At 36.6% G+C, this 19,913-nt stretch overlaps 1 protein-coding gene and 1 long non-coding RNA gene across 2 annotated transcripts in view; one reads left to right on the top strand and one right to left on the bottom strand.

Annotated features, from left to right (window-relative positions):
* The first annotated feature begins 497 nt into the window (after positions 1-497).
* On the top strand, positions 498-19,854 carry LOC125081384 (uncharacterized). The gene is made up of 4 exons (XR_007121665.1): positions 498-685; positions 1,271-1,396; positions 18,815-18,904; positions 19,581-19,854. It is a non-coding gene; the product is annotated as an uncharacterized LOC125081384 (long non-coding RNA).
* Positions 12,340-19,913, bottom strand: part of NXPH1 (neurexophilin 1) — a 296,351-nt gene continuing 288,777 nt past the window's right edge. Inside the window, 4 exon segments of the mRNA XM_047695983.1 lie at positions 12,340-13,583; positions 13,586-13,623; positions 13,626-13,685; positions 13,688-14,297. Of these exon segments, the coding sequence (XP_047551939.1) occupies positions 13,536-13,583; positions 13,586-13,623; positions 13,626-13,685; positions 13,688-14,297 (756 nt within the window). The 3' untranslated portion in view covers positions 12,340-13,535.

Genomic DNA, 19,913 nt, shown 5'->3' with positions numbered 1-19,913 from the left:
CTCTCCTCCTCCCTGACCCTGAATTACAGCCGCCTGTGGAACAATTTCCTCTGAAAGAACCCTCACACTGGCAGAGCCGCTCCTTCACACTGGGAAAGGAGAGGGAAGCCGCACGGAAGAGGGCAGGAGAGGCTCACACACAGTCTCACCAGAAAGCCCACGCGGGCTGGCGAGCCACCAACCGGAAGGAAGGCAAAACCTGGAGCTTCTTTCTAAGGAGCTAAGTTTTGGACCTCATGTTGGGCATTCCGACTCTTAAAGACCTGCCCTGAGGGAGGAGCCTCCAAGATGCCTAACTTCAAAAACCAAGAGGCTTGCCTCTGTGAAACCCACAAGGCTGTGCGACCTGAGGAGCGGCTCTTAAAGGGCCTGTGACCAGCCTCGCCTGCTCCGGCGCCCCACACAGACCAAGCCGCGTGACAAGCGCCCAGTTTGTATGTGAGAGAGGCTCATTTCTGATTTTAAAACACTGGGCTGAGAGGCGGAGATGCTGTCTGGGGTGGAAGCCAGCGAGAGCCATCTTGACTCTCTCCCTCTGCTTTCTTTTCTTTCTTTCTCTTTCTTTTTTTTTTTCTTTCTTTCTTTTTCTTTCTTTTCTTATTAAACTCAAAAACAAATGGAGACCAGCCTTAAGAAGTCCCTGAAGACCTCCAGTTATGGAATGAATGAGTCACAGGGATAAAAGGTACAGCATAGGAAATATTTTCAGTGATACTGTATTGTAATAGCGTTGCGTGGTGACTAAGAAGAGCTACACTAGCATGACTGTAGGCTTGTTAGGTCACTACGTGGTACCCCTGAAACTGATGTAACATTGTGTATCACCTTTATGTCAATTAAAAACATTCCCTGAGCAGACAAAAGTAGTTTAGTCAAACAAATAAAGCTTACTTTGGTTTATTTTGTAAGACTAACCTATCCTGAGTCATTTCTGGCTTATACCTCTGAAAAGCATATGCAAAACTTAAACTGCTTCCCAAAATTGGTATGAGGTAACCATTAACCAATTCCCTATCACTTAAGAAAATCTGAATACCAATCTGTGAAGAATAAGTGGTCACTGCATAAGATGCTTTATAACAATATACTACATAAGTAGTATATTCTCACTACATAAGATGCTTTATAACAATATACCCCTGAGCCTCACTCCACATTTGATTTAAGTGTTCCTGGTTTGCCTTCTTTTTGGTGTGCACATAATAAACTTACTAATTAATACTTCAGTAATTCATTGTTTTTACTTCTGTTATTTCTCAACTTTTGCCAGTTCAAGGCATCAGAAATGGGATCCAAAGAAGACCCTTCAATGACTCCAAGGCCAGTGAGCAAAAAGGTGATAGTATCCACAGAGAGCATTGAGCTCAGTGTTTCTTATTCCCCTTGGAGTTTGAGGGTAAGTCTCAAACTCATGCTCTGCTCTCTTTGCATTTTGAGCTCTCCAGCTGTTTTATGCATGACTGTATTTTATTTGTTGAATTTTCTTGATAAGTCACCTTAGGTCGGTTTGAAAGTGGGGAGAATAGATGATTTGGAATAGCTGTTTTGGAATAGCTATTAAGGAACAGGTCACCTCATATTTTAGACATCTTAGGGAATCTAAAGGGAAAGATAGACTCTACCTAGTGTAAAACACTTTCTTCACCTCTGTCAAAAAATTCCTGTTTCCACAATGCATATACCCTCTATGAACCAGTATCTTGCACCTTTTTGAAAATTAGGGAACTTTGGATAATTGGGAATTGTAGTGCAGAAACCTTAACTTAAAGAATGTCCTTGACAAGAGAGAGTGTCAAACCTCTCAGAGAAAAAGCAGTGCCTTCTTTGATTGGTATCCAGAAGCTTCTAAAAAGATGAAATGAATCCAAAAATAGCTCTAAAAGGATTCTTACACCATGCAAATAAAAATCTTTAGTAATAAACTTTGGCCATCTGAGCAGGTAAATTTAACTTATTTGTTCATCTTCTAGAAACACAATTTGGATCCAATTTTTTTTTTTATAAACTAGTAAGTTTCATTACAGCTAAAATTTTAGAATGAAAACTATAAGGTCTCTATGTCTGTCTGTGGGTTTATGTATATCTATGTATATATATTTCAGATATGTGATGTTTTTCTACCTCAGATGCTTTGCCAAAATTAATCTGTAAAGAAATCTATTTAATTGGCTTAGGGAAAAATAAGAGTTTATATAAAGTATTTCTAAAACTCTCAGAAATGTACAAACTAACCCAAATGTTTTTCTTTTTTTTTTTTTTAAGATTTTATTTATTTATTTGACAGAGAGAGATCACAAGTAGGCAGAGAGGCAGGCAGAGAGAAAGAAAGGCAAGCAGGCTCCCTGCTTTGCAGAGAGCCCGTTGCGGGACTCGATCCCATGACCCTGAGATCACGACCTGAGCCGAAGGCAGCGGCTTAACCCACTGAGCCACCCAGGCGCCCCCAAATGTTTTTCAAGTTCACATGATCTGAGACAAATTTTGATAGATAAAAGCTAGTTTAAGTTTGTTGATTTAATAAAAACAAGAATGTCTTCAGAATTGTCAGCATTAATGTAATACAAACATACAACTTTTTCTACCTGGGTCTACTAAGTAAATAAGCTCATGCCATCTTTATATTACAAAATTTGTCAACAACAAAAAGAACTTAAGATGAGCTATTTGATGTCTAATCCAAAATACAAATAAAAATTTATGCTAAGTTAAAATAAATAATATTGACTTGATATTCATTATCGAAATTATTTCCAAATAAAAAACATTAAATGTTAAATATAAGTTTATCTTCTTTTGTCTTTTATAAAATTTTTACAGAAAGAAGATATTTGGATCTATTAGTGAACATGTTTTGTGTCACATTGAAAAACTTACTATGAGAAAGAATATACTTCAGAAATTATTAAATATATTTATAAATTTACCAGTCCACAGTTGCTTCCTAGGAATTAAGGATTCTAAGAGTTAAGAATTAAAATATGTAATAAAACTATTAGAAATAATAAGGGTAAAAGAAAACAACTGTGTATGAAAAGTAGGTAAGGAAAATAGAATGTGGTTTTGGATAAGGAAAGGTATGAAGGACATGAGAGGTTCTGGGGAGGAAAGAAGAAAAAAGAAAATAACTTTGTCTTAAAATAGAATGATTGTTATAGAATGAAAAAAGGGAGTGGGGGAAAGTTGAATGGACATTAAAAAGTTATAGAAGGTTTGTGGGAAAGAAATCTTGAGAGAGAAATTTTATGTGTGGTCAAGCTAAGATTGGAATGGATTTTTTTTTAAAGAGTTTTAATATCAGAAGTATCATGGTATATTGGGCGCCTGGGTGGCTCAGTGGGTTAAGCCGCTGCCTTCAGCTCAGGTCATGATCTCAGGGTCCTGGGATCGAGTCCCGCATCGGGCTCTCTGCTCAGCAGGGAGCCTGCTTCCTCCTCTCTCTCTCTGCTTGCCTCTCTGTCTACTTGTGATCTCTCTCTGTCAAATTAAAAAAAAAAAAAGAAGAAGAAGTATAATGGTATAAAATTAGAATTTGGTTTTCTCTCTGTTAAAAAGACAAAATTTTCTTAGATTATTCGTCTGCTCTTAATAAGAAATTTATAAACAAAGATTTTTCTTTAATGTAATCTGCCTGGGAAACAAAGATTCTGTGACTTTTCAAAATACTTCCTGGGCTGCCTGGGTGACTCAGTGGGTTAAGCCTCTGCCTTTGGCTCAGGTCATGATCTCAGGGTCCTGGGATCGAGTCCCACATCGGGCTCTCTGCTAGGCAGGGAGCCTGCTTCCTTCACCCTCTCTCTCTCTCTCTCTCTCTCTCTGCTTGCCTCTCTGCCTACTTGTGATCTCTCTCTGTCAAATAAATAAAATCTTAAAAAAAAAATACTTCCTGTGTTCAGTGTTATCTTTATCGGGTTTTTGACTACTTAAACAAACAAAAAGTGAGTCTTCTCTATTAAAAGAGCTAAAAGATTTTTATTTCTTTTTTTTTAACAACAATGTAATTTTCTGTATTTGCCTTAGGATCTTTTGACGCTTTGTTTGAATGGATAACTAAGTACTGTTTCACAGTGACCTGTGATCCTATTTGAACTTATGTTTTTAATCTTTTGATATTTTTAGTAAACTTCCCCAATCTATTCTTTTTTTTTTTAAGATTTTTATTTATTTGACAGACAGAGATTACAAGTAGGCAGAGGCGATAGGCAGAGAGAGAGCAGGAAGCAGTCTCCCCACCGAGCAGAGAGCCCAATGTGGGGCTCGATCCCAGGACCCTGGGACCATGACCTGAGCCGAAGGCAGAGGCTTCAACCCACTGAGCCACCCAGGTGCCCCAATCCCCAATCTATACTAAATGAAGTCCTTTTGCCCTTGAGTGAACTTGGGATTTTCAAGAGGGTTCCTAGAAGATCTCCAAAAGAGTTGCTCTATGTCCTTATAAAAAGAGAAATGTTAATTTCTTTACGCTTATTTGTTAAATTTCATAGGAAATGTTAAATAAAAAGTAATATTTAACTTTCTTAGATCATATTTATATGGGAGATTTTGGTAGTTAAAATAAGTAATTTAGAAATTAAATAAAATTCCTAAAATCCTGATGCATTCTGGTATAATGTTACCAGTTATAATTTTATTTATCATTTTACAATGTATGTCACAGAAATACCCAAATTTTCTCATCAATCACATTATAATAAGCTCACACCAGATCTTCCACCATGGCCATTTTTAAGTCTTTTATCATTTATATAGTTATTGTTTTACTCTGATCTTTTTGCAAAAGTGTTCCTGTAAAGTATTATATCTTCAAGGAGATTCTTAGAAAAGACTCTGACAAGCACAGGATTCTGATAACTTTAAGATCATAACACTGAAACTGGGTTAGAATTTCTAAAACTCCAACAGAAAACTGACTGATTCATAAAGCTGCTAACCTGAGATGAAGCCAAGTAAGAATTAATTTGATGGAGGTGATTATAATTTTTATGACTTCATTTACAACACTGCTGGTTCTTTAATTCTTTGTTTTCCATATTTAAAGACTGACTCATGGAGAAATAGAAAATCTATCAGGCTGATTACTACTAGTAGGGGATTGAATCAGTAATCAAAATATTCCAAAAACAAAAGTCCAGGACTAGATGGCTTCACTGGTGAATTCTACCAAACATTTAAAGAAGAATTAATACCAATCCTTCAGCAACTCTTTCAAAAACTAGAAGAGAAGAAATACTTCCAAACTCATTTTATGAGGCTAGCATTCCCCTGATGCCAAAATCATGCAAGGATAAAAGAAAATTACAGGCTGGTATCCTTGATGAACATAGGTGTAAAATCCTCAACCAAATATTAGCAAACTGAATTCAACAATATATTAAAAAGATCACACACTATGATCAAGTGGGATTTAATTCCAGGGATGGGAGAATGTTTCAACATCTGTAAATCAGTCAAAATGATATACCACACTAACAAAATGACGGATTAAAAATTATATGACCTTCTGAATAAATGCAGAAAAAGCATTTGATAAAATTCAACTTTCATTTATGATAAAAACTCTCAACAAATGGGTATAAAGGGAACATACTACAACATAATAAAGGCTATATGTGACAGGCCAACAGCTCAATATTTCCTCTAAGCTCAGGAACAAGATAAGGATGAACATTTACCTCAATTTTATTCAATACTGGAGGTCCTAGGCAAGAAAAAGAAATAAAAGGCATCCAACTTGGAAAGGAAGAAATAAAACTGTCACTATTTGCAGATGACAAGATTATATGTAAAAAACCCTAAAGACTTCACCAAAAAACCATTAGAGCTAGTAAACAAATTCAGTAAAGTGGAAGGATACAAAATCAATATACAAATATATATATTGCATTTCTATACACTAAGAACAAAATATCAGAAAGAGAAATTAAAAGCTGCTATGTACAATTATATTTTAAAAATACTTGGGAATAAATTTAACCAAGGAGATGAATATTCTGTATACTGCAAACTATAAGACATTGGATGAAAAAAACTGAAGAAGACTCAAAAAATTAAAAGATATTCTGTTTTCATGGATTGGAAGAATTAATATTATTAAAATTTCATACTACCCTAAGAAATCTACAGATTCAACATGATATCTATCAAAATACAAATAGCATTTTTCACAGAACTAGAAAAATAATACTAAAATTTGTGTGGAACCACAAAATACATTGAGTAGCCAAAGCAATCTTGAGGAAGAACAAAGCTTGAGGCATCACACTCAAATATAGTTTGATTTCAAACTATATTTCAAAGCTATAATAATCAAAATAGTATTAGCAAAAAGACAGACACATATATAATAGAAGAGAATAGAGAGCCCAGAAATAAACCCACACACATAAGGTCAATTAATTTACAACAAAGGAGGCAAGAATATACAATGGGGAACATACAGTCTCTTCAATAAATGGTGCGGGGGAAACTAGACAGTTACGTGCAAAAGAATGAAACTGGACCACTACTTTTCAACATACACAAAACTTAACTGAAAATGGGTTGAAGACTTGAATGTAAGAACCTAAAACCATAAAACTCTTAGGAGAAAATACAGGTGGTAAATTTCTTTGACATTAGTCTTGTGATGATCTTTTTGGATCTGACACAAAAAATAAAGACAACAAAAGCAAAAATAAACATGTGGAACTACATCAAAACTAAAAAGCTTCTGTGCAGGAAAGGAAATCATCAACAGAATGAAAAGGCAATTTAGTAAATGGGATAAAATGTTTGCAAATCCTATATCTGATAATGGGTTAATATCCAAAATATACAAAGAACTCCTACAACTCAATAGCAGATAAACAAAAAATCCAATTAAAAAAATGGGAAGAAGGAGCACCTGGGTGGCTCAATGGGTTAAGCCTCTGCCTTCAGGTCAGGTCATGATCTCAGGGTCCTGGTATCTGCTCAGCAGGGAGCCTGCTTCCCCCTCTCTCTGCCTGCCTCTCTGCCCACTTGTGATTTCTCTCTCTCTGTGTCAAATAAATAAATAAAATCTTCAAAAAAAAAAATGGGAAGAAGATCTGAACAGAAAATTTTCCAAAGAAGACATGCAGATGGCCATGATTTTCCACATGAAAAGATGCTCAACATCACTAATCATAAGGGATATACAAAGCAACATGATAATGAGATACTACATCATACCTGTCAGAGTGGCTATCATCAAAAAGACAAAAAATAAGTGTTCGCAAGGATGCAGAAAAAAGGGAACCCTCATACACTTTTGGTGGGACATAAATTAGTGTAGTTACTATGGAAAACAGTATGGAAGTTCCTCAAAAAATCAAAAACAGAACTACCATATGATCCAGTAATTCCACTTCTAAATATCTATCCAAAGAAAATGAAGACAAAGTCAAAAAGATATATGAACCCCATGCTCATTGCAGCATTATTTATTCATAATAGCCAAGATACAGAAACAACATAAGTGTCCATTAATGGATGAATGCATAAAGAAATTGTGGGGTGTGTTTTTGTGTGCAGATGCGCACGCACGCGCACAGACACACACACATACTCATATGCAAAGGAATGCTATGCAGCCTTAAAAAAGAAAGAAATCTTGCCATTTATAACATGAGTGGACCTGGAGGGCATTATCCTAGCTAAATCATTCCCTTACAATGGAATAAAAAAAATAGAAACAACAACAACAAAAAAAAACCAAGCTCGTAGATACAGAGAAGAGATTGATGATTGCCAGAAAGGGCCAAGGGATGGTAAACAAAATGGATAAAAGGGTGAAAAAAATAAAAAATTCCACTTATAAAATTAATATGTCATGGGGATATAATGTACAGCACGGTGATTAAGGATAATAATAGTGTATCACAGGGGCACCTGGGTGGCTCAGTTGGTTAAGTGTTTGCTTTCAGCTCAGGTCATGATTCTGGAGTCCCAGGATCAAGCCTCACATCAGGGTCCCTGAAGCAGGGAGTCAGCTTCTCCCTCTCCCTTTGCTCCTCCCCCTGCTCGTGCTCTCTCTTTCTCTTTCTCACACACTCTATCAAATAAATAAAATCTTTAAAAAATAATAATAATAATGTATCACATATTTTAAAGCTGCTAAGAGTAAATCTTCAAAGTTTTTATCACAAGAAAAAAATTTTTGTAACTATGTATGGTGATGGATGTTAATTGTAGTGATCATCTTGCAATATATTCAAATATAAAATCATTATGTTGTATGCCTGAAACTAATATAAGCTTATGTACCAATTATACTTCAACTTTTTTTTAAAAAGCCCATGAAATATTTTCAACCTGATTGGGTGATGTCACTTGGCCATGCTTTCTACTGAAAACTTTCATAAATTGCAAAAAAGAAATTAATTTTAAAATTGGGTTTCAGAAAATTCACAAAGTGAATTTTGGCAGTAACAGAAACAATGGCAGATATTTTATTTGAGAAAAATTACTTGTTTGGCAATCACACATCCCCAAAACTTTCTTGCTTAACTTTTTAAATAGTCACAATCTCGATGGCCAAGTTTACTTCTGTGTTTGAGGAAAGGAATTTGACCATCAGAGATCAGGAAAATTCTAGTTGTCTCTTTGGAGCCCTGACGTAGAATTAGGAAAGAGGGAGCCAGCTGCTACCAGGTGAGGATGGTGTGAGCAGTGCTTTAGCTGTATGTCTAACTCATTAGTTCAAATTGGGGGGAATCAACACCTGGCAATTCAAAAGGCACCGCCAATGGCAACAGCCACTCAGCCACCTACAGAAGATCTCTAAGCCTCCTGAATCCATCACTTCTGGGACCTTTAGAGTCATCCTCCAATCCATCAGTCATAAAAGGCATGTTCCTGCAAATACAGAACCATAAATATTAAAGTGCTTTTGATCAAACTTGGGGCACTTGGCCAGCTGCTTGACACTGGTAGTCTCCTAATTTTAGGCTTAGTCACTAGACTTAGCTCACATGAACAAACTGAAACTAAAATTCTCTCATGACAATTCTCTTCTTTGCCACCCTAGTAAAAAGTAGTTGCAAATTTGTTACTTTAAAATGTTTCTGATAGTATTGGATATAAAACACAATGATACACAACAATTTAAAACTAAGGATTATTTTCTTTGTGTTCCCAATCCCTGAAATCAGTTTTTGGTAGACATGGGACTCTTGAGAAAAGCCTGCTGTAGCAACCAGCTTTTCAAGATTCAATTCTGACTTTAAGATACTCAAATTTTTGTCCCCTATAAACTAGGTAAATAGTAATCATCTTTATGTACATTAATGTTTTTAAATTTTGTATTTTTAATGCATCTACTAATTTAAATTTTTAATAAAATGTAAAGATAAATAAATATAAATAGGTAAATAGATTGATAATAGAATAAAAATCAGTAAATATCTGAAACTGGTACAGCAATCAAATTTTTCAAAGGCTTATAAACCATCCATTTGAATTTGCTTCAGGCTAAAACTTCTCATTCAAAGTTGATGATGGAAATGAAAAATGCTTTGCCAAAGAGCTGTTTGTATTGGTTAAGCTGCTTCTTACATGTAAAACAGTGGGGAAGAGGGAAAAGACAGAACACTTTCTCAGGCTTCTCATGATTTTTTTTTTAATCTAGTCTGTGCAAAAATATGGCTTACAGTTTATTGCTGAAGTGTAGGAACATGAAGATTCCCAGTCCACAGTTTTAAACTTAACAAGTATCTCAATTAGTTGCAGAATAATTACTTCCAGAACTTTAGAACTATTCTATTAACAGTTATACCCCTTCTACTCATGCAGAGAAATTCTAACAAGAGCCAGGGACTCAAAAATGCCCAACTGAAACCATGCCATGACAATGCATTGTTTTTATCATAAGTAGATAGACCAGTAACTTGTATCATTTTTTTTCCATGAGGCAAGAAGCTGCAATAATTATTTCTTAATAATAATTTTCATCTTTCTAAAATGTTTCTGAAAAGAACAATAGGTAATGACAAACCCATGTTTGCATCAAGTGCTTTCTACTTCCCTCTTGAAGTTTTTTTTCTGTATCTTAGCAAAGGTGTGAAATAGTATTTAAGATTCTAGAGAAGGTAAGATGATTTTCTTAGGGCAATTTAAAATTTAATTTCTCCAAATAACAAATAGATTTCTAGCATAATTAATACTTAACTAACCAGTTTGTTAAAGCAAAAACTTGGTCTAATGAAGTTTTAATCTAAACCTTAGAACCTTCATATTCATCATGATCCTTGTCTAGAATAGGAAGAGTATATTGGACACACACTCCTATATCATCATGACTTTTCTATATTACAAACGGAGGTGTTGATGTTGTAGCAATTCGGGATAAGTGTGTACAGGACCAGAAAAAATAGTATGGAAAGTTTGGATTTTAAAAAATTGAAATTCTTGGAATTTTCTTTTTCTTTTTTTTAAAGATTTTATTTATTTTATTTATTTGACTGACCCACAGATCACAAGTAGGCAGAGAGGCAGGCAGAGAGAGAGAGAGGAGGAAGCAGGCTCCCTGCTGAGCAGAGGCTTTAACCCACTGAGCCACCCAGGCACCCCTTTTCTTTTTCTTTTAAAGAAAAACTACAGGGGTGTCTGGGTAGCTCAGTCTTTAAGCATCTGCCTGCAGCTCAGGTCATGATCCTGGAGTCCTGGGATTGGAGCCTAGAATCAAAGCATCAGGTCTCAGCAGGAAGCCTGTTTCTCCCTCTCCCACTCCCCCTGCCTGTGTCCCCTCTCTTCGTGTGTCTCTGTCAAATAAATAAATAACATCTTGAATGAAAGAAAGAAAGAAAGAAAGAAAGAAAGAAAGAAAGAAAGACAGACTACAGAAAAATAATTCAATTCATTGGATGTTAGTTAGCTATGGTCTGTAAGTTTATAAAAATGTAAAAGCAATAATTCATGGGGAAGTTAGAAAGCAGGGCAGATGGGTGGAGACTGAAGTATATTTTTAGTTCATCTTGAATTTTGAATTTAAAAAGGACAGATTAGGGGTGCCTGGGTGGCTCAGTGGATTAAGTATCTGCCTTCAGCTCAGGTCTTGATCCCAGAGTCCTGAGATCATGCCCCATGTTGGGCTCCTTGCACAGAGGGGAGCCTGCTTTGCCCTCTCTCTGCCTGCTGCTCCCCTTGCTTGTGCTCTGTCAGATAAATAAAATCTTAAACAAAATTTAAAAATATTAAAATAAAAAATAAAAAAGGTCAGATTAGACCACGTAATGCAAATTATAGTCCACCAGTGAAATGATCCTAAAAAAATTTTTAAATGATTTTCCTCTCCTCCTTTATTCTTTTTGCTAAGCACAACTAACTTCTAAGTGATCATTTTGATAAATAAATCCCAGAATAACAAGATTTATCTGTAGCAAATATGTCCCACAGCTGGAATTCATGAAGCATTTATTGCCTGTTGTGCCAGAGAGAGTCTGTTCCAACATTAGCTTCTAAATTCCATAGCAAATTAATTAATACATTAATAGAAATGGTTGTCTAAATATATTGGAGAATTTTGAGAGATGGACACTTAAGAGAATGATGTGTCTTTGATTTGCAATGGAAGGCTCTCTTTAGTCTAATCAGTTGCTGAGTTATCAATTTAGAACTCTGTGGTCTTGTGTTCCTATAGTACTTCCATTATTTTCTATATGAAAACATACTTATCCCTATGCAGCACGAAGGGAAAATGAGAATGGGTTAGTGTTTTAATTTGGCTTCTTTGGTTAACTTTGAAACTCTTCATATCTCATTCCCCCATTTATGACTTTAAAAATGGTTTACCTTGCATATTTCTTCTTCTATTTATCTTGCTGGAATTACATACAGTAATCATGTTTTAAAAGAAAGTTTACTGTCCATAAACAATGCTATATAGATAAGTTGATCCCATTTGGTAATAGGTAAATAGGACACCAAAGCCCTTCATAGCTACTGTAATTTTTTCTGTTGAGTGATTACAGTAGAATCAGAGAAAATCAGCCACAAAAAAAAATTATCTTCCTCTCCATCTCCCTGCTAAATAAAGACTCAACACAGGAAAAACAAAAGAACAGTTATAATATTTAGGAGACCTCAGTCATCTCTTCTGCTCATTGATTTTTGGTATTCTTGAATCACTAACGCAACAGTAAACCAAAAATTTGTGCGACACCATATGCCACAACTGCTTCCCAGGCTTGAGATTGAAACTCATAAGTTGTTTTGACTGAGCAACTAATAGCAATTTAGATAGTTCTGTACAAATTTAGAGACATGAGATGCAAAACCATTACTGTATTCCAGCACATTCTTCTTGTCAGAACCACTTAAATCACCATCTTACACAAGCTCATATTGAAACTCAACTTTAAGCATTTTATTTTTATGTACATTTCATTTTGTCCGGAAATAAAATATCTAAATACAGACAGACTGTAATGTTGTATATGTTTAGCTTTCAACAATACTTGAGCTGAATAAATGCTTTGTACATTAAGTTTGTCTTTTTAATGGAGGTCACAGCTACATTGATAAAATGGATTCCTCATATCCTTTTTTTTTTCTTTTTAACCAATAACAAGCAGAGACAAGTACAAGTTAATATTAATAAGCAGCTCAAATAACACTTGGTTAAACTATGTACAATACAAACCATTCATACAAATGAAGACTAGGATATTGAATTTGTTACAATATGTGTAGTAAAGATAAGACAGACACTTATAACTTACATGGTGTCTGTCAGGCATTTCCCTTCTTATATAATGATCAGAACTTGTTTTAAGCAGCCTTAGCTGGTCTCAACTTTGAGAAAGTCCAATGACTGGTGATGAAAGCTGTAATCCAATGTCTGCCCACATGTAAATTCCAAATGTTTGCTCATCTTTACTGAAAACAGCCTCCCTCCATAGAAAAAAGAGCCATCTTACATAACCTTGAATGTGCCTACTGTATGCTGGAAAAAAGTTACTACATTTTGTTGTGTTCATAAAAGAAAGAATACTGAGCTCTAAAGACACATTTTTTTTTCCATTTAACAAGCATATACTCCTACAGTAGTATTTACCAGTACAGCTACTCAAGCAGTAGGAATGCATGAATGGGGATTACTGATGAGCATTGTACTCAAGACTTTAAAAGAGATTTCCATAACCACAAGTGTTAGAAACCATTCACTGTCTAGTTAATCCTTTCATTGATGATAGTTTATCCTAAACCATTATGAGTCAGACAATGAAAGCCCTCTTGACAGGAATCATGACAGATGCAAGCTGAAATGTATATGAATGTGTGTTTGTGTACATCTATGTATGAGAGCATGTCTTCAAGTGTGCCTTTAAAATCTATGGTGATTTACAACTATACCAAGAGATGAAGCTGACTGGGCAGAATTACATCAGATTGTTTTCCACTAGCATATTTGCAGCCAGTTGACGAGAGCAGCAGTGTAGACACATTCCAGGCAACAGATGTGACCTTCTTCTTTGAGGTAACAGCCCTGTCATATTGACCTTTAATTCCTCAGGCTTCAGTCTCACCCATGTTCATCCTCATCCGGAGGGGAAGTAAGGTGTGTCGCTGTGGTAGTTGGTAGTCGGGGGCACACTTTCTGTACTAGTTTATAATCTGTACTATAAAGGAAATGTAAATACAGATCACCTTAAAGGGCTTGGAGCAGAGCCAGGATACATGACTTTGGTCTGCTCCTGGTAACAGGTTTTTGAAGGATCATAGTTGCAGAGTGTGTTCTTGGTAGCCTTGTCAACCTTTTCATACTCAATGCGACAGTTAAAGGACTTGGAATCTTTGGCATCAATCACGGTTTGTTGTGCCAAGTCGAATTCCACTATTTTTGTAGGGGGCACCAAGCTGACAGACACATTCCCTTGACCAGTGGAATTATGCCTGAAATAAACACTAAATGTCCCATTGCCATGATCTACAATTTTCCCAGTTATCAACAGGTTTAGCTTCACTGTTTTGATGTTGGAATGAAAATCACCCCATCCAAACATTTTCTTAAACTTGCCCGTCTTAACAATGGGCCTTCGCTTGGCCCTGGGCCGAGGCTCTTGAAGGTCTGTGGAGTTCCTCAGCCAGTCCCAAAGGTCTTGCTCAGAATAAGGTTCTGGGGTGTCATATCGCAGGTCTAAATCTGTATCATTTTCTTTGCCACGAAAAGTCTGTGACAGGAGTCGGCTGATAGACAAGTCTTTGCTGCTTTCTGTCCATATGTGCTTTAGTGTGGATTTGCTGCTTCCTGATTTTAGAAGTTCTGACTTTCCACCATTCGTTAAATTGGCACATGTGACCTGAAAATGGAACAGAAAAATGGTGTTTACATCTCTGTATCTGAGAACACCCAACACACAGATCCAAACCCTTTCTCAGAGGACCAGAATTAAATGAGGCCACTTCACTTAAATTACCTTCAGCATCTGGCCAATAGCTATTTATTTATTTACTTACTTACTTGCTTACTTATTTATTTTTAAAGATTTTTATTTATTATTTGACAGAGATCACAAGTAGGCAGAGAGGCAGGCAGGTGGTAGGGTGGGGGGGCAGGCTCCCTGCTGAACAGAGAGCCCGATGTGGAGCTCGATCCCAGGACCCTGGGATCATGACCTGAGCCGAAGGCAGAGGCTTAACCCACTGAGCCACCCAGGCGCCCCAATAGTTATTTATTAAAACATGAAAAACTACCACTTCTGTTTTTATATAAGATGGGAGAGAGACGATGTCGGTAGATAAAAACCACTAAACATGACTGAAAGACTATATAAAAGACTATATAAAAACATTACTTTGACAAGGAAAAGACCACCTAACATGAGTAAAGCAAACTGAAATTCAAACGAAATCAAACCAAAGTAATTATTTCTTAGCACCAAAATCCAAACACTTTTAAAATAAAAAATTTGCAAATCATTGTTATTTTTCTACTTCAAAAGTACTATAAGCTTTAAAGCTGTAGGATTCTCAGAAATACATCAACCAACAGCCTAAGGACTTTTGGTAATTTGTGCCACAGTCCTATTAGAAAAGAGTTTTGCAGTTTTGCAAAGAGACTCTAGCATATTTTAACTCATCAAACATGTTTATTATCATCTATTATTGGCATGGGACGTATTATATAAGACATATGTTTTTACCTTACATACTTAAAATGTGGTCTAGGAAAAGGGACATAAATGAAAACATCTAATACACAATGTCATAAAGATAACTGACAATCTAGAGAAACAAACGACACGTGGTCAACGAAGGAGAGATCACTTCAGGTTGGATTGTGAAAGTCACATTCAGAAACCATCCTCCTGGGACCCTGTTCTTGTCTCTTTGGGAAGATTTAGATTCCCAACTAGACCAGGAGGAGAACCCTAAATTCTAACTGAATGATCAAACATCCAAATCTGTATTTGCCAAATTATATAAGAGTTGTCCTTATCACAGCTCCTATATTTATGCCTTAGTATAGAAGAAATAAAAAAGAGAAATGAGTATCTACAGTGCACTCATTAGCCTAAAGTTAAAGCAGTGATCTCTGATCATGACAGGGAGGGCTCAAGGACAGTAGGGAAGACAGCCAAGAACCCACAGGAATCAAACAGCCAATACAAAAGAACCTTTTAAGATATAGACTGACTGCCTATTGCATAAGTTTGCCAAAGAGAGTCCCATGCTGCCCATTAAGAAGCCAAGTTTCACAATAAACCTCCATCTCCAGTCCTATCTCAGAATGAGCCTGACTACCACTTAGCAGCCTCCTTTGGACCTTCCAGTCCCCTTCCAAACTGCTCTCCAAGTAAAGAGGCCATTGCTGGAAAGCTTTTAAATTCAGGTCCTACTAGGAATTAGAACTGCATTCTAGAGGTCTCTCTATAGACTCTTAGGCATGAAGGCCTAAGGTACAACTCTGGCCTGAGAATAGTCTTTACTCCATCACTTGTGTTTAAAGGACTCTATCCCAAACCCTAGGAGTAAGGGCATGAAACTTTAGAGCCAGTCTCCCTGGAATATATGGTAAGTTCTGCCATTGCCAAGCTGTGTCCTTGGTCAAGTCATATAACAACCCCCCTACCTCAGTTTCCTACATCTGCCAAGTGAAATTGTATAACAACAGTGCTGTAATGATGGTAGCTGACACATGGAAATGGTTCGATTTAATGTAGCTATTTTTGTAAATCCCAGGCTGCTATATGAAGACAACTAGGACAAAAGAAGGTCACAAATGAGGTCTGTTTTGGAGGTCTGTTTTGAGGTAGCTTTGCTCTTGATTACATAGCCAAGTACTCAACTATAGGGATGGCTTTCCCCCCGGGATACAAAATGCAAGAGGCCCTGTGTAATCTAACCTAGAACAACGTCACTTAGATCTAGTAACCTTGCCTTTTCACAAAACTCCTAAGGATCATATGAGCTTTCCCACTGCCAGCTGGCAAATAGTCTTATCTCTACCCAATTCAAATTGAGACAATGTGAGTGGTATGAAGCCATTCCCACCTGGGAAAACTACCAGATGAAGCTGTTCTCTTCCTAGTAATGCTGAGCTTAAGAAACCCTGCAAATTTAGTCCCATATGAACTTATTGCCTCTGAAAGAAAAGGGATTTATATCTCATAACCACACCGTGAAAAACCAAGACTATGATATTGGGTAGGCTAACACAAAAGCTCTGTCACCATTTCAAGCCACTAGCCTGGGTCCAGTTGCAACCGCTGTGATCCTCAAGGCAACTGTGATGCCTTTATAGAAAGATCCAGAAGGCCACTGTGCACAGTGGGTAATAGAGGAGAGACAAACACTGACCAATGGAGAATCAGACACTAGGGGTGCGATGAGGTGCAAAAATAATGCATGGATTGTGGTGGAGGTGCCACATCTAAGGGAAGTAAAAACCACCCACCTGCACATGATCTCTAAACTCTAAAACATATCACCCAAACAAAATGAACAGACTTGGGGGCAAATATAGGGAATAGAAAGAAGGTTGCATTTGGTAATGACTTTCTTTCTTTCTTTTTTTCTTTTTCTTCCTTTCTTTCTTTCTTTCTTTCTTTCTTTCTTTCTTCCTTTAATTTAAATTCAATTAGCCAAGGTATGATATAACATTCAATGATTCATTAGTTGACTAAAACACCCAGTGCTCATTATATCACATGCCCTCTTTAATGCCCACCTTTCTTTTAGTGCTGGGTACTTCCCTTTCAGTTCTCCTCAAGCCTTGAATTGGCCTCACTCCTCTTTTCACCCTGCACCCAAACTGTTTTCTGTTTGCAAATTCCTTTCATGCCAAAACATTCCAGAAATGGATCACATTCAAGCAGTATGTGAGCAGTAATAGCAAAGTGGTTATCTTATCAAAATTCAATTTGTTTTTAAATAAGGACTAAATATTGTCTTTTATTTTTTAACATCTTAATTTTATTTTCTTCAGTGTTCAAAGATTCATTATTTATGCACCACAACCAAGTGCTCCATGTAATAAGTGCCCTCCATAAACCCACCCACCACTCAACCCCCCACCCCCTCCCCTCCAAAACCCTCAGTTTGCGTTCTCAGAGTCCACAGGTCTCTCATGGTTCATCCTCTCCCTCCAATTTCCCCCAGTTCCATTTTTCCTTTTCCTTCTCTAATGTCCCTCCATATTACTCCTACGCCTCCACAAGTAAGTGAAACCATATAATAATTGACTCTGCTTGACTTATTTCACTCAGCATAATCTCCTCCAGTGCCGTCCCATGTTGATACAAAAATTGGGTATTCATCCTTTCTGACGGTTGCATAATATCCCATTGTATATAAATATAAGTCTTAATGGGATGAAATTGAGAAGGAAATATCCTTTGGGGAGAAGGATGATGCATAGAAATGTATGAGTTTTCTTAAGAAAAAGCATCTGGGGGATAATAAAGTCAGTCCCTCTATGGGACAATTTACTCTATATGAAAAGTTATATCCTTAGTAGTTCCATAGTTAATATATATCATATAATTTAAAAAGCAAAAGAAACATCTGCAGTTCTTCTACTAATTTACTGAAAGAAGTGCATTTCAAAATAACTTTGTCTATAACAGTAGCTTAGTATAAAAATTTAAAGCAAACTATAATTTATAAGAGCAGTACAGAATCTTCTAGCTTGTGAGGTTTATTTTTTTGTGTATTTTGTTCTATTTGTCGTTGAAATCTAATTGATTGCCAAACATCCAAAAATCTCCACTTGCCTGATGATATAAATGTTGTCCTTAACACCGCCCTCTATGTTTATTGCTAAGTACCCAAGAATTACAAGAATAAATGCATAACTATTATTTTCTCATTTTTACCTGGGAATTACCATATGTTTTATTCTTTGGGTGACAAGAAAAATAATATAGGCATGTACCTTGGTTTCGGTACTTGTATCTCAGCATCAACACAGTTGATTAGGAGAGGGGCTGTAATGAAATGGCATCCATCGTGCACGGGCTCATGAAGCAGTAATGAATTGCACCCCCCCCCAAAAGGAAGTAAAAGGGAATTAGAGTGCAATCCACCAAGCAGCACATGAGAGTGAAAGGGAAAAAAATGTGGAAGTAGGGAGATAGGATGTTAAAGAACCAATCTATTCAAAAAGGATGCTAAGACTGACAGGCAGATAAACCTCTGAACTTCGGATAGAACAGAAATTTAGTTCTAAATGATACTCGCCACAGCTGTAGTGATTATGAGTGTGAGTTCTGGAGCTAGATGGCCTGAATCCCAATCTAGGCCATGATCTGCAGCAGCTATATAATGTAGGCAAGTGGCTCAACTTGTTTACACTTATGTTTTTGTTTCTTTCTAGGAGAAAGAATGCCTACCTCCCTCATAGAGCTGTTGTGTGAATCAAACAGGACACTCCATTTAAAGCACTAAGAGCAACACCTGGGCCGTGGTGAGTGTTTGACATTATTACTATTAACATCCTCAAATATATATATATATATTTTTAAAGATTTTATTTATTTATTTGACAGACAGAGACCAGAAGTGGGCAGAGAGGCAGGCAGGGAGAGAGAGAGGGGGAAGCAGGCTCCTGCGAGCAGAGAGCCTGATGCGGGGCTCGATCCCAGGGCCCTGAGATCACAACCTGAGCCGAAGAGGCTTTAACCCACTGAGCCACCCAGGCGCCCCAACATCCTCAAATATTTTAACCTCCATATCTCAATGGATAATATTTTTTTTGTAAATGAGTAACGACAGGATATGAAAGCAAAAAATATTTTTATAAGAAAATCTCCCTTTTATGTAACCAAAACCCTGGGACAAACAATTAAAGAAGAAAGTATATTACTTTTTGAAAGTTCAGCTGTGACAACCAAAAAATATGGCAAGTTCAGTAGGTGGTAAAACTCAAGTTAACAAAGAATGAGTGTAAGTTCAGCCATTAAACTGCTCAACTACCAAATGCAATGAATTTATTTGTAGTGTAAAAGCCTTCCAGTGGCGCTGACTGTTAAGAAATCTCTCCAGAACATCTCAGAATCAAAGCAGATTTCAGCTGTATTTGTCAACAACACAGTCTTGAATATTCTTATTTGTCTTTTCCCCTTCCCTTCCCTTTCACTTAGGTTAGGAGAGAAGCAGGGCATGTCTAAAAGGTGAACAATCATGAAAAACCAAGAAGGGTCCTTAGGAAAATCTCCTGAGCATAAGTAATCCTGATTTCTTTTGTTTTATTAGTTCAATGACTATATAGCGAGACTCTGCTAATATTGATAATATATCAATTATTAACAGGAATTCCTAATAATAGGAATACAAAGCTAAGTAAGACATGGTCCTTGCCTTCAAGGAGTTCACAGTCTAATGGGGAAATCAATTAAGCAGATAACAATGTGATGTGACTAATGCTATGTACAACATTCTAGTAGTCAGAATGAAAGTTTAGAGAAGTTGTGGCA

This window comes from Lutra lutra, chromosome 11, assembly GCF_902655055.1.
Source record: "Lutra lutra chromosome 11, mLutLut1.2, whole genome shotgun sequence".
In the NCBI taxonomy this organism is placed as follows: domain Eukaryota; kingdom Metazoa; phylum Chordata; class Mammalia; order Carnivora; family Mustelidae; genus Lutra; species Lutra lutra.
The sequence above is the reverse complement of the archived record's forward strand: the minus strand, read 5'-3'. Positions and strand labels throughout refer to the sequence as shown.